The 16,720-nt window shown below is 35.1% G+C and overlaps 2 protein-coding genes across 2 annotated transcripts; both read left to right on the top strand.

Moving 5' to 3' along the window:
- Nucleotides 1-391: 391 nt before the first annotated feature.
- LOC122591802 (protein ALP1-like) lies at nt 392-1,789 on the top strand. Its single transcript, XM_043764037.1, has 2 exons — nt 392-1,343; nt 1,395-1,789. The coding sequence occupies exons 1-2, from the start codon at nt 392-394 to the stop codon at nt 1,787-1,789; spliced, it is 1,347 nt and encodes a 448-aa protein (XP_043619972.1).
- A 3,204-nt stretch (nt 1,790-4,993) lies between these two features.
- Nucleotides 4,994-6,492, top strand: LOC122594176 (basic blue protein-like). The gene is made up of 2 exons (XM_043766643.1): nt 4,994-5,244; nt 6,117-6,492. The coding sequence occupies exons 1-2, from the start codon at nt 5,064-5,066 to the stop codon at nt 6,317-6,319; spliced, it is 384 nt and encodes a 127-aa protein (XP_043622578.1). The 5' UTR covers nt 4,994-5,063; the 3' UTR covers nt 6,320-6,492.
- The last annotated feature ends 10,228 nt before the right edge of the window (nt 6,493-16,720 follow it).

The following is a 16,720-nucleotide window of genomic DNA, read 5'->3' as shown; positions in this document are numbered from 1 at the left end:
TAGGGGTTTAATTTCAAGTTGGTTAAAATAAAAATTGAACATGTTCTTAGGCCGGTGCTTATAGGGCCGTCCCCCGGCGTCGGACGCGTGGCGGCCGACGGACGCTATAAGCACCGGCGCGTCCGTCCCTGCGTCCCAGACGTTTTTCCCATATGTAGACATGCGGCTTGGTGTTCTTGTGGGTCCCGATTCCTTGGAGCCGTTGCCAAATAAAAAAAAACATTTATATATTCAAAAATTTGAATGTAACGACTAGTGTGATGTTTATTTAATTTTTTTTTTCAACCTCCTATTTATATCCTATTTACACTACCATTTCAAAACACAACAATTTAAACATACACATTCTTACACACTTTCAAAGCATTTCAATCACACAATACTACTAAAAATGTCTGGTTCATCATCATCATCATCATCATCCTCTAGTGACGATTGCGGATCAAGCGATTACGAAGTAATCAATAATGCTGTTACGCAAATGAATGTTGTTTTCGATCCCCAAGCCATAGGTGCGTGTCTTAACGTTATCTTTGACGAAAAAGAAAACCAAAGCCAAGAAGCAGAAAGTTCTTCAAGACCCAAGTTGACTAAAAGGGTGATCAGGCGAGATCACGTGACTGCCGCCAAGCTTTTATACGATCATTACTTTGCGCCAGAACCAACCTACCCACCTGACATGTTTCGTAGACGGTTCCGAATGCGAAAGGATATGTTTCTGCGCATAGTGCGAGACATAAACTCCTTTGATAGCATTGAACCGCTACCGAAACACTTTCAATTCTTCCACAAAACCCCGACAGATGCAAGTGGTCGTCCCGGTTTCAACATTTTCCAGAAATGTACTTCTGCCATACGCCAGTTAGCGTATAGCTTTAAGGCTGATGCTTTAGATGAGTATTTGCAAATGACTCAAGATACGGGCTACAAGTGTTTAAACGCTTTCTGCAAGTGTGTTATACAACTCTATCGTGATGAGTATTTGAGAAAGCCAACAGAAGCAGATATCGAGCGATTGACGGCTAAACATGCTGAGGTTCATGGGTTTCCAGGTATGCTTGGTAGCATATATTGCACGCATTGGGGTTGGAGGAACTGTTCAGTGGCGTGGCAAGGGCAGTACACCCAAGGTGACAAGGGACATCCAACAATCATGCTTGAAGCGGTTGCTTCATATGATTTGTGGATCTGGCATGCCTATTTTGGCCATGCTGGTTCAAACAACGACATCAACGTCCTCAACGAGTCGGATTTGTTCGACAATTTGCTTGAAGACAGGGCTCCTAAAGTAGAGTTTTCGGTTAATGGGGAGCAGTTTCAAAAGGGGTACTACCTAGCGGATGGTATTTATCAAGAATGAGCTACTCTTGTTAAGTCATTCAAGTGCCCTCTAGAGCCAAAAACCACCAAGTTCAAAAGATACCAAGAAGCTGCAAGAAAGGATGTCGAGCGAGGATTTGGGGTTCTTCAAGGTCGTTGGCAGATTATTGAACAATATGCGCGGCCATACAGTACGAACAAGATAAAAAGGATCATGTTATGTTGTGTGATTCTCCACAACATGATCGTTGAAGATAATGGGCGCGCAATAACAGAGTTTGAAGAGGAGTTGATAGCTAATACTAGGTTGATAGCTAATACTAGACTCCCAACCCGTACGTGGACTGAAAGGTGTTCGACGCAGCTTCGTATGTACAGGGAGCTGCGTGATAGAAGGGCTCACCATAAACTCCGCAATGCTCTGATTGAAGATGTTTGGAACCTCCCGGAACACGGTCGTCAACGTTGATGTCTAGTTTTTAATTTCCTAATAATGTCGTATTTCATAATTTATTTACTTTCGTATGTTGTTTTTTAATTTTAATGTTTATTTTTATATTAAATGTATTGTGTTTGTTTTATTAATAAAATGTGGTTTATTAATTTTGTGAAAAATGAAAAAGGAGTAATAAAATAATAAATGAATAGTGGAAGAAGTGGGGAAGAAGTGAGTATTATAAGGAGGGGGTGTTCTTGGAGAGAGAAAACTGATGAATAATGAAAGAAGTGGGTAAGAAGTAGAGAAGAAGTAATGGCCATAAAGAGAGGCCTTATGTAACAGGCTATCCTTCTATCACTAATAGGCTTTATAGCGACCGTTAGATTGATACTAGTTAGGCTTTGTACTAGTCAGCCTGAAATCATTCTTGACACGAACAATGGGATCAATCTAGTTCCATAATATAACTCCTTAGCGTGCGATTATTATTATTATTATTATTATTATTATTATTATTTTCCTTATTATTAGAGTTTTGTTAATGACAATCCTTATGTTATGTTCTTGAGTTCCTTATTAAAAGAAAAGAAAAGAAGTGATGAGATTAAATTAGAAGATATTGAATCCTTTCAAATCCTTTCAAATCACTCCACTTCCTATCTTTTCATTTATCTTCCATCCTTAAAAAAAACTCAAGAACACAAATTATTTTAAGATCATTTGGATTCCTTTCTTTTCATCTCCTACCAAAACTCAAGAACATAGCATTAAAGTTGTCAATATTAGTTATTTCGGTGCATTAAATTAAATTTGTACTTTATAATGTGAAAATTTAGGAGGTGATTTTTATGTATAAAGTACTCATTTTTATGCATGTAATAAGGTATTAATGACAACCTTCATGTAATAAGGTATTATTATTATCTTTTCCTTTGCCACCGTTCTCTTATATGTTGTTTTCAAGTCATGAACAATATTATGTTTTTAAGCATGCTACAAATGCGGCTTTTTGATTGTATAACTGAGTTGTGCTTTATAGACTTATAGTCCTTTTCTATTTTTACAAACTTGTGTATCTAATTTCTAATGAGGTGGTGTGCCAAACCCATTTACTCCGGTTACAAAAAGATTAAACCACTTGAGGCCACATTCCTTGACCAAGTCCACTATTATTACCATTACTATTTCACTTATGATTGTTTACTCTGTTTGGTCAATTATGTAACTTGAAAATTTAGATAAATAGTATTATTATTTAACCACCGCCAATTTGGTGTAGTGTTATGGGGTAGTGATGAAAAATGATTTTCTGAAGAATTCCATTAAAATAAAAAAGGTCTTCGGCAGAAAAAAACATTTTACATGATATGCAAAGAACTAACAAGCCATAAAGGCCAAAAAAAAACCAAAATTTATTAAACAATCTAGATGTAACAAAAAAAAAAAAAAAAAAAAAAGCGAAATCGAGATCGAGATGGATTGTTAACTCCCGTTGCACCACAACCATCAAACCGCGCGCAAAATCCCATATAATACCTTAAGGCGTAATAGTCTCATTTCATACATACATATATACCATTAGGCATTAGAGAACCCTATCACACAATTTAATAAATTTACCATAATAGATCATTTTTATAACACACAATATAAGTTTATATCGCATAATTGCAATATTTCTATCATAATTTGTGATAGTTATATCAATTCCATGCCATTGTATGTATAACTATATAATTTATCTTAACGGATGTTACAAATGTAAAGAATAACATTAATTATGGTATCCTCTGACATTGGCATAGACTTCAAACATCAAGATCTAGCTATGCTACCTACCAAAAGTCATATGATTTTTGTTGACGGAACCTAATTCATCATGCATTTTGAACATTTTATGTCACATGATTCGGTTGAAAGAATAAAGTCGTAAAATAAAAATATTTTTTGTTTGTATTTAACACAAACATAACTTTTTTAAGCAAATTTAACTATTACATTGTTAGAATTAATGTAAATATTTGTGGCACTCTAGACTTGGGGTGTTTGGTACAATGAAATGGAGATGGTGGAAAAGGAATGAGAAAGACATCTCATGTTTGGTTGCAATGGAGAATCGAGAAAGAGAATCAAGAAGTGGAAATCGATTCCATTCCCTCAATTCTCTATAAAATGTAGAGAATTGATGGGAATGGAAAAAAAATTTTATTTTTTTTGTTTAGTGATGTTATATATATTAAATTTAATTATTATTCAAAATTTTGTATTTTTTGTATATTCATTCTCTGTTTGTACCAAACGACGGAATCCATTCTCTTTCTAAACACTCATTCTCTTTCCCACTATATTCATTTTCTATTACATTTCCATTCTCTTTGATTCACTCCTACCAAACGCCCCCTAGTCATGATTATGGTAAGTGTTAGCTATGATATATTCATAAATTGCAAGAGATTTTTGTATTGGTTAGGGAAATGACCCATAAACGGTCATAATGATATTCTAATAAAGTGTTAGGCTACGGAACTATAAACATTCACCATCGTGATAGGGATAAGACTGTCTACCTCTACATATACCGGCAAAGTATTATGACTCAATACTCGTAAAAAAAACGGCATTAAGTGCTTACTTACTTGTTCTTCCAAATTTATTAACATGAAATGAAAACATCCATTTTAAACTTTGAATTACATATCAATTTTTCTAAACTGGTTTGTCTAGGATTTTTCCTTTTACCAGTTTAATGAAGGCAATTTCTAGGCTTGGAGTGAACTTGGATGAACCGTGAACGTACCTGACCGGGTCTAAATCAGGTTGGGCTAACTTTTTTCTGAATTTTTTTTTTGTTGTTGTTTTGATTAAACTCTTAAATTTAGGTTGTCCTTAAGCTAAATTTCTTTAGGTAACACTATGCTAAATGTATACTTCTTTATGTTTCCAATTTAGTCGGACCGATAATATATAGTGTGGCAGATTCAATGTCCATTCTAGTTTTAAAATTGATCCCAAAAAAAAAAAATTGACTAAAAAGGTGTATTTCAAAAATGGTCAAAGACAAAAAAAAAAAAATGGTATTGTAAGAACTTCTAAAAATAGTAAATGCTGTCTTTTTCTCAAATATTCAAAATAATTTGAATCTTTGAAAAATGAAAATAGTTAAAAGTTAAAACATTCTTTTGCTATAAATAGGTTGTATATCCACACATAACTTTCACAAACAAGAGTAGTCATACAAAAAATATATATCTACCAAACTAACTCACTCTTGTATCGATCACTCTATATTCTTTCACTGTACCAAATGGCTAATCGGGGAAGAGGCAGTGCAGTAACGGCAGCGGTCGTGTTGTGCCTGCTAGCGGTAGCCTTTCAGTTCGAGGTAGCTCAGGCGGCTACTTATGTAGTCGGTGGCAAAAGTGGCTGGACCTTCGGTCTCACTGGCTGGCCAAAAGGCAAGAAGTTTAAGGCTGGCGATGTTCTTGGTAAATATATATATATTTTAATCTCTTCAAGTTTGTGGTCATAAATCATAGTGGTTTAATTCCAACTTTTTACTTTTGGTCGTGGTAACTTTTTTTTCCTCCCCGTGATTTCATCCTCTAAGTTTGTGCCATCGTACAGTATATTTTTACTAGATCATCGTGCAAAACGTACCATTTTAACTAAATGGTTTACGAATTATCTAACGACTTCAATTTCTTTTCTTTTTTTTAACGATAATTTTGAGCCTAAATTGTATACTCATTTCTAGGAAAACCTCTACTTTTATTATTAAGAGTATTTTCCTACTCAAAACTAGTTTCAAGTTGTTAAAATATTAATCTATTTATTGATGTTTCATAACTGAAACCTTCAAAGGTAAAAAATTTGGCCACACATGAGGATTATTTAAATGCTTTTTTAAATCGTATCAGAGTACTATAAAATTATTAGTTTTGTTATTCTAAATGGTATGAAGCATATTTTATCATTCATGTTTTATTATATAACTTGATAAGAAGCAATTATGGATAAACTTGACCCAACCCGACTCATTTTGACTGATATTATAATCAAGCGATCAACGTACCAAAGGTCCTATAGCCTAGTGGTACTTTAGGTGTCCGTAGTAATTATGAGGCGGTTGCGAGTTCAAATTTCTTGATAAACACATGTTTGAAACCTCTTTTTGTTACTTTTAAATCTAACGTTTTTTTTTTTTTTTATCTTATTTTATTTTATGGGTACATGTTACAAAATGTAATTAAACGACAATATGATTATATGGATCTAAAGTAGGCATGATAAAAGTAAATAGACACTATTTTTTTTGTGTAGCTACTAATTTTTGTTTCTTTTATTATCATGTGATCAGTGTTTAACTACATGAAAGGATTACACAATGTGGTGGCGGTGAACAAGGCAGGTTATGATGGGTGTAGCACTAGCCCAAGAAATGCAAAAGTGTTCACAAGTGGAAAAGACAGAATTACCCTTGTCAAGGGTCTCAATAACTTCATTTGCACTATCCCTGGTCACTGTGGTTCTGGCATGAAGATTCAAGTCTTGGCTTCTTAAAAAACAAATTAACAAAAAGATTATGATAATGCCAATAAACTTGAATCACTGATTCACTATCTGTTGTATGTTTGGTTGTATCTGTATTATCTTGACTTTCTCTTGGTTGTGATAATGTTATTATGTATAAGTAAAGATTCACTAGGAATATATATGACTATATTTGGCTTAAAGTTATAATGCTTTTTCATGTGTTTTTATGTTTTTTGGTATGTTTGCTTATATTAGTTATATCTATTTTATCAAGCTTTTGTTCAATTTGTTACATTATTGCTGTTAGAGTATGGGCTTTAACTTGTTATAATAAGTGTATCTACTTACATGTATCTTCATGACTTTCCGTATCGATATCAAAGTTTGTATCGGGTTTGTCTGTTTAAATACATGAAAGATAAAACTAGATGGTCAAAAACACAATTTGATATTTTAAAATAAATTTTTAACAAATTGACCAACTAAATTGCAACGTTAGTGTTGTAATTTGGACATAAATACATAATAATCACAGTAATCGCAGTAAATATCAAAATGAACTTTTGGCAATCTAAGTTTTTAGGGGTTGGCAACGGACAGTGGCGGCTTAAGGCTTTTAGAGACTTCAAACGAGATTAATTTTGGGGACCTAGTTCATTACCATATAAACTAAAGTAAAAAAAAAAATAGCTTGTCTTTTGTTATTGAACTACAATAAAAAAAAATGCACATATTGATGCAAAAATCAAAAAGGCGTTACTGCAATGCAAATTATATAATAATACTTAATCCAAAATTCAAACACTAAGTCTAATATACAAGATTTTGAGGCCTTGGAAATTTGGGGGCCTAAAGCGATCGCCTAGTCCCATATTACACCCGTCGTTTAAAAATAAGGATTTCCAGAAACTTTTGTCTAACGGCGTTAAAAGAAGCGGAATTAACTTTAAAAGTCCAAACCAGAAAAATCTGTTTGGTTTATTCATTAAATGATGTTATTAGCCATATCATCAAAATAAGTCTAAATGGAAATCCATCGGTTGCCCAACATTAAACAACCGAGTACATTGTCAATACAAGTCATTAATATTTAAACATAAAGCAAATGTCTAAAGCGAGCAGCCACTATGGGTAACTATAGCTAGCTTCAAGATCATCTACCCATGCCTCACATCTTCTCACATCTACCTGCTCACTATTGTTGGACCTGAGGGCACAACACATTTAATAGAGCAAGTGTTAGCTAAAAAATTAGCTAAGTAAGATAACACATAAGTTATAAAACGTTTGTCCATTTAAAACATTATATAAAAGTCATATTAAGTCGTTAAGGCACATATCCTCAAACATATCATCACACTTACATATCATATCATCAACATCATTCATATTAGGATGGGTCATCCTAAATGTGCCTAGTCATCTTTTGCATCATCACATATCACATTTGAACATCTTTATAATTGTGACAAAAGTCACGCATCTTATATAACATATGCATCTCGTTAAGTGTGACATAAGTCGCACCCGACTAGATGAACCACCATTCAGTAGTACATCAATGTCGTTAAGGATTGGCAAGCCAATCCAGGAGTAATCCGTATGTTCAATGACAATGGGGCTGGTAAGACCTCTCGTATTACTCTTCACGTTGTACCATGTTGCAAGGAGCCACCCAAGCAACCACATCAACGCACTTAACCGGGCTAGGGCAAGTACGGGTTAAGCTTAACACTTTCACGTTAAATTTACGAGCTCGATTTCACATCACATATAGTTTAGGTGTTTACACAACCTAAACAATCATCACATATACATCATTACGTTTGGTCCCTTAAACGTGCACGTATCATGACAACTTAATAAGTCTAGTGAACTAGATGAACAAGCCATGTAATCATGCACATTTCACATATCATCATCATACATCACATTTCATAGCATTTCATTTCATATCATCACATCGCATACATTATTACATCACGTACATCGTCATATATCATTGCATATCGTATGTCATTACAACATTGCATAACATTTATCATCTTAGATGGTACATCATTTCATATCATATCATCTATTAAGCATACATAACATCTCATAGCAATACGTATCATTGGGTAGCGTTTCAGGCTTTTATATGCATCTACATAGCCCATATCACCTCCCGTATAATCCCGAATACCCATAAGCAAACAAGATACCATTTGGGATGTTATTATATGAAAACTATGTTTTTGTTAAATCCTCAGCGTGTCAAAGTAGTGTATCTTACCTCGTAGAAGCACACAACAAATGATAACGTAAGTTACCGAGCTTTGCAAGTAATCCCGACTACCTATAATCATTAAACGACATAATGAGCTATCAATTACCCACTATTTATGGTCATGACTCAAGCCTAGATACCTATAAATATCACACATGACAAGACTTGATGCATCTGAGGTTCGTTTAATACTTTAGAGCTTATATAACTCGACGGAACATGGAAATCACTCACTAAATTAACCTTTCTGTAAACTTGAAATCATCCTCAACTTTAAAAAGCATTACCTTTAGAAAGTAGACTCTCTCACGATTCCGTGGATAGCTTATTTGTCAAAAATAGAGTTACGGTTCAAAAGTTATGGTCGTTTAAAAATGTTAACAAAATCAGTCCCTAACGGGAGTTACAGTGCAGGTGTATCACAAGTTACCCAGCTAACGGGAGTTACACAATCGTAACGGGAGTTACGACGACCAGACGTGAAAAACAACTCCAAAACCTAACCAAACACATCCCAAATGATCCCAAACCTTATGAACGACTCTTGTACCTCAAAATTCATCATTTTAAGATCATAATGATGCAATGAAATCATTGATTAACCCTTAATTGATTTGCATCACAATAACAAACGTTTTAGGTTACCGAATCGATCAAAACACTTGTTTAAGACATTTATTGATCCTCTAATGACCTAGATCAGTTATGGATCTGATTATATGATATAAATGATATACAATTAGTTTTGTTATACCTTTAATACTTGTAGATTACAAGAAGGATGCAAAAGGCTTGATCAAACACACCCGAAATCACACGTTTTGAAGGCTTTTGCAAAGGAATCGAATGGAGAGGAGGGGGAACAGTTTGGAGAGGCCAACAACTGATATTTTTGTTTATGATTAGGGCTAAAGGAACCCTAATCATCTGGACCAACCTTTCTAAAGCTTACACTTAAGCCCCTCAACTTTACATCTTCACATCTAAGGCTTAAACGACTTAACGGGAATACTTACTAACACTTTAATCATCTTAAACACATTAACACATGAATCATTAAGGCTTTAAAACCTTACACATAATGCACATTAATCACACATAAACATTAAATCTCTTAGAAACTTAATGGACACGTTGTGTTGACTTAACGACTTAAGTCAACCGTTAATTAAAAGTTCGGGATGTTACAATTACCTCCCCCTTAATAGGATTCCGTCCTCAGAATCATTTCGCCACTCGTATATAAATAACTTGTCCGTATCCTTAACTTTATCATATCATTTCAGGATTCCCTAGGGTCGTTCTTTAATTTAGCATGGCCAAACTCATTTAGCTCCTTACATAGTCTTTTCTACTTTCACTTTTCATTTTAACCGTTTCGTCATTTCTTTGGTTCAATCTTTAAGTCAACTAGGTAGTCAAACAATTATCCAACCTTCATAAGTAGTAAACACATTACATTCAGAGAAGACTATCCATTTGGCGAAGGAGCCCTTTTGACACCTATCCTCATTAACTTGCTAATATAACTCATACGATTCATTGAACAAAGGTTTGACTCACCATGACTTTCGATGCATAACATATCCCTCCATAGGGTCTTATGGTTGAACCATTATACTCACTTGTTCAACATAAGCTTTCTTTGCTCACCACAAAACCTTCGGTCGATTTTAAGCTAATTAAACACTCGTTCAACAATATTAACTTTAGGAGCGGCTATTTCATGTCATATGACTCTACAACTTTCCTTTCAATAATAGGTCATATTATGAACAGACATCCACACCTAAATCGTAGTTGCCATTATATGTGAACTCAACAATGGTATATGAAATTCTTAACGCACTAACACATGATCATATGGTTTTCCCAAGTTTCTAGATCATCCTTTCTCGTTCCCATCAATCTAAGGGTTACAGACACCATTTGAATTCAACATTCCTTACATACTTTTCCAAAACATATCTAAAAATTTTGTTTACATAACAGTCGTCTCAATTCGAAGCATTCAACAATTAGCTTTCACACTTTAAGAGAACTTCTTAACAAACTTCCTTTTCTTTCATGTCCAATGAATTGGTACAATAGTTCATCGGGGAATAAACATTCTTGGTTAACCAATTTAATAATGGCTCATATCATTACCTTCAACCTTCCCGCGAAATTTCGTCTCTTAGTCCATAAATGACGCGCCTATTCACTTTCGTTAAGGGATCATTAAATAATTACTTTTGTAGCGGAACTTTCAGCGTCCTGTCTAGGCTTCTAGCCCCACCACACGTTCACATAAAAGATTTACAACACGTCGTATCACAATAGGTCGTATCACGTTTTAGATGGCATCCAAGTAAGCACGTCACCATGGTTCATAAACCTCCTTAAGTACAACTTTTGGGTCATAAGATGACCAAACGAGACAAAACTCAGTTCTTAACAAATGAATAAAACTCAAAGACCTTTTCAAAAATGCAAGGGTTGACTCTCGAGGAGCTCTAATGCATAAGTTGTGACATTTGCAAGGCAAGTCTGCAGAATTCGTCAGAAACCTGACCACTTCTGGAAATCGACGTTTTTCGCATATCTCTGGGCAAAATTACAAGAAACTTTGTTCATATCAAATTTAGGGGACACATAGGGGTTTCCAGAAAGGTAAGATTCAACTTCTAAATCGTTCATATAAGGAAGATATCATTCTTGAAATATGACTGAATTTTCAGACCAATAAACTCTTTGTTTTGCAAACCATTTCCGCCATCAACCTTTCAAGTCATGCCACAACGACCTTTACAGCTCACACACATCAAATTATGACCTGGTTATCATTATGAAATCATCAATTGAGCCACAGATTCATTATACTCCTTCTACATCCGATTTGACGCTCGATTGACCTAAATCGACTCACAAACGTAATCGAATCCATACAAGCCTTAAGACCAGATGTGAACCATATATTGGTTCCATTTGAACATTTAAAATGACTTTGGAAGCAACTTCATACCTGTAGGGATCTCAAGATACATATTGATTGCAATAACAATCACCGAATGACCCGAAATCGTCAAATCTAGCAACAAAACGTCCTCTATCAATTAAAACTCAACAAGTTCGGGTATGGACGGAATACATGGATGGATATGACTAATATTCAGCAAGGATTTTAATCTAAAGAAAACTCTAAATTTTATCCCTTAAGTTCATGACATGGCAAAGATCAGTCGTTAACATGGAGGTACTTCGAGAAACTCAATAGGGTCATGATGAGGTTAGACATAGAATTAGTAGGACTTTCACCTTTATCAGTTGATAGCAAAACTATAAATCCATTTTATAGAAAGAAATACATCTCACAATCAAAAACTTTAACTTCTTCCCATAAGGGAGGGCAAAAACAGAAGGTGCACTTGCATGGAAGTAGTACTAGTCACACATCGATTGAAGGTTCGACCTCACGATCAAAACGAAACTGAGAACTTTATTAGAACGTCTCAAAACTACATGTAACCTCGACTTTAGAAGTATAATGTTCGCCTTAAATGGTTAATCACACAGGTGAGAGACATGATCACTTCGGAACCAAATACTCTTGAGTACTTCTACTTCGTATACTTTAACAAATAACTATTATAGGATCTCAACATTGCCCTTACATCCGTGCAATATACGGAAGAATCTCCACCTGTAGATACTCGTCCCAATCGGCATATATCGTCCCGTAGAGAAATCCAGTTTAACGAGTCACGAATCCAAAACAGGCCAAAACATGTGTCGCATACTATCGATAATCCGGAAAGCTAGTTCCAAACGAAGGCTAAACGTTTTTCCTTACACTCTAGCACGACTTCAACCCTTCACAGCTCGAAGGTGGCTTCACATCATATTATAGTGTTCATAGAATTGAAGAGCTTCATGGTTAAAAGTCCAATCAACCGTAGTGTTAACTTCATCATTCTTCATTCCATTCATACATGTCTACACCTCCCGCGGTTAAACATGATGCCTTTCTGTGATTCCAACATTCTCATCTTTACCACATTCGGATCAACATAGACACAGTCTCACAAACACACACATTTCGGGATACATTTACAATTACGTTCGCGACCGGAATTGTAACTATATCCTTTCATACGTGTGCCCGGTAACACTTCTATGCACCACCTACTTATAATCCTTCAAGTAACCAGCATTCAACTTTATTTTCAAACTTCAAATCCATGTCCTTTAACTAGTAGACTCGACTACATTGACTACCAATCACTTCGTTCAACTTCATGTACATCATTATTCATCATAAACATTTCATTCGGTTATCACTTTCTATCTACCTTCACACATTTCCATACACTTGAAACATCAACATCACCAAAGTTGTAACACGATGTTTACTCTTGACAAATAGGACAATCCATAAAATACTCTCCCACTTCATTACTTTGTACACCGGTCAACACAAGCATAGTCATACAAACACGCTCGCGTCGTGATACGATTGCAACTATGTTCCGGACCATAATTGTAATGGTATCCTTTCACGCGCGCGTTCGTTCCCACATTTGTGTATCACTCTTTTCCATCAACTCCTTTCACGTGATTTTCAGCACCCATACTACATCTCATTTCCATTGCGGTCCTTGTCACTATGCTCGTGGGTAAGACAACGTTGTTGGAATACCATTTCACCTAACTTCCCTCTTCTGTTCACTTCAGCTACTTCGCACATAGGTTGCATCATACGTTTATTAATTTCAGTTAGGGAAATGGCACATCATGTTTGGGACCGTCTATCGTAGCAACAGATAGTTTAGCGACGGAGAAGCGAGAAACGGAAGAATAAAGGCTAAAAACATAATCACATAACAATAAACATTCATCACATAGCCTTAATCCTGCGCTCCCACTCATCCCAACCCGTCCTAAAGCATTTCATCTCAATGACTAAGCATACCTACTTAAGCCTACATTGTTCCTTATCGGCTTAAGTCCAATTCCTATGGCATACCTATAATCCTTGGTTTACTTAAACCATTTCTCTAATACCAACTTGTAACACCCGTCGTTTAAAAATTAGGATTTCCAGAAACTTTTGTCTAACGGCGTTAAAAGAAGCGGAATTAACTTTAAAAGTCCAAACCAGAAAAATCTGTTTGGTTTATTCATTAAATGATGTTACTAGCCATATCATCAAATTAAGTCTAAATGGAAATCCATCGGTTGCCCAACATTAAACAACCGAGTACATTGTCAATACAAGTCATTAATATTTAAACATAAAGCAAATGTCTAAAGCGAGCAGCCACTATGGGTAACTATAGCTAGCTTCAAGATCATCTACCCATGCCTCACATCTTCTCACATCTACCTGCTCACTATTGTTGGACCTGAGGGCACAACACATTTAATAGAGCAAGTGTTAGCTAAAGAATTAGATAAGTAAGATAACACATAAGTTATAAAACGTTTGTCCATTTAAAACATTATATAAAAGTCATATTAAGTCGTTAAGGCACATACCCTCAAACATATCATCACACTTACATATCATATCATCAACATCATTCATATTAGGATGGGTCATCCTAAATGTGCCTAGTCATCTTTTGCATCATCACATATCACATTTGAACATCTTTATAATTGTGACAAAAGTCACGCATCTTATATAACATATGCATCTCGTTAAGTGTGACATAAGTCGCACCCGACTAGATGAACCACCATTCAGTAGTACATCAATGTCGTTAAGGATTGGCAAGCCAATCCAGGAGTAATCCGTATGTTCAATGACAATGGGGCTGGTAAGACCTCTCGTATTACTCTTCACGTTGTACCATGTTGCAAGGAGCCACCCAAGCAACCACATCAACGCACTTAACCGGGCTAGGGCAAGTACGGGTTAAGCTTAACACTTTCACGTTAAATTTACGAGCTCGATTTCACATCACATATAGTTTAGGTGTTTACACAACCTAAACAATCATCACATATACATCATTACGTTTGGGCCCTTAAACGTGCACGTGTCATGGCAACTTAATAAGTCTAGTGAACTAGATGAACAAGCCATGTTATCATGCACATTTCACATATCATCATCATACATCACATTTCATAGCATTTCATTTCATATCATCACATCGCATACATTATTACATCACGTACATCGTCATATATCATTGCATATCGTATATCATTACAACATTGCATAACATTTATCATCTTAGATGGTACATCATTTCATATCATATCATCTATTAAGCATACATAATATCTCATAGCAATACGTATCATTAGGGTAGCATTTCAGGCTTTTATATGCATCTACATAGCCCATATCACCTCCCATATAATCCCGAATACCCATAAGCAAACAAGATACCATTTGGGATGTTATTATATTAAAACTATGTTTTTATTGAACCCTCAGCGTGTCAAAGTAGTGTATCTTACCTCGTAGAAGCACACAACAAATGATAACGTAAGTTACCGAGCTTTGCAAGTATTCCCGACTACCTATAATCATTAAACGACATAATGAGCTATCAATTACCCACTATTTATGGTCATGACTCAAGCCTAGATACCTATAAATATCACACATGACAAGACTTGATGCATCGGAGGTTCGTTTAATACTTTAGAGCTTACATAACTCGACGGAACATGGAAATCACTCACTAAATTAACCTTTCTGTAAACTTGAAATCATCCTCAACTTTAAAAAACATTACCTTTAGAAAGTAGACTCTCTCACGATTCCGTGGATAGCTTATTTGTCAAAAATAGAGTTACGGTTCAAAAGTTATGGTCGTTTAAAAGTGTTAACAAAATCAGCCCCTAACGGGAGTTACGAAAATATGTAACGGGAGTTACGAAAATTGTAATTGGAGTTACAGTGCAGGTGTATCACAAGTTACCCAGCTAACGGGAGTTACGACGACCAGACGTGAAAAACAACTCCAAAACCTAACCAAACACATCCCAAACCTTATGAACGACTCTTGTACCTCAAAATTCGTCATTTTAAGATCATAATGATGCAATGAAATCATTGATTAACCCTTAACTGATTTGCATCACAATAACAAACGTTTTAGGTTACCGAATCGATGAAAACACTTGTTTAAGACATTTATTGATCCTCTAATGACCTAAATCAGTTATGGATCTGATTATATGATATAAATGATATACAATTAGTTTTGTTATACCTTTAATACTTGTAGATTACAAGAAGGATGCAAAAGGCTTGATCAAACACACCCGAAATCACACGTTTTGAAGGCTTTTGCAAAGGAATCGAATGGAGAGGAGGGGGAACAGTTTGGAGAGGCCAACAACTGATATTTTTGTTTATGATTAGGGCTAAAGGAACCCTAATCATCTGGACCAACCTTTCTAAAGCTTACACTTAAGCCCCTCAACTTTACATCTTCACATCTAAGGCTTAAACGACTTAACGGAAATACTTACTAACACTTTAATCACATTTAATCATCTTAAACAAATTAACACATGAATCATTAAGGCTTTAAAACCTTACACATATTGCACATTAATCACACATAAACATTAAATCTCTTAGAAACTTAACGGACACGTTGTGTTGACTTAACGACTCAAGTCAACCGTTAATTAAAAGTTCGGGATGTTACATATATATATGTAGTGTTTTGTTTTAATAAAATTTTAGATTTTAAATAAAATAAAAATTGTAGTGAGTGGTAAAGTGAGTGGTCGGATGCCAACAAAATTTGGATGAGTGTTGAGTGAGTGGTAAGTGAGTGGTGGAGTTGAGGTGACATAAGATGATTGGTTAGAAGTGAGTGGTGAAAAAAGAAGTGCGAGGTGGGTTGCCAACCCTCTTAACTCTTTAACTAATGCACTTATTCACTTTTTTTCTTCATTAATTTATATATATTTATATAATATCAATCACCTAAGCTTATAAACATGGTACTAAAGTACAAAATACGATAAACACATGATATTAACGTCTATAGTGCATCTTAAAAAAATGAATATCATATAAGAAAGAGACATTTATTTTTCACGTGTAGGTGTTGTGAGATTGTTTGACTTTGCTCATTACACTGGCCGCAACTTTTATATTCATACAAAATGAGACATTTTTGTTTTAAAGATATCAACAACCA

Source organism: Erigeron canadensis, chromosome 3 (assembly GCF_010389155.1).
Source record: "Erigeron canadensis isolate Cc75 chromosome 3, C_canadensis_v1, whole genome shotgun sequence".
In the NCBI taxonomy this organism is placed as follows: domain Eukaryota; kingdom Viridiplantae; phylum Streptophyta; class Magnoliopsida; order Asterales; family Asteraceae; genus Erigeron; species Erigeron canadensis.
Note: the sequence above shows the minus strand (reverse complement) of the source record. Positions and strands in the feature narration are given on the sequence as shown.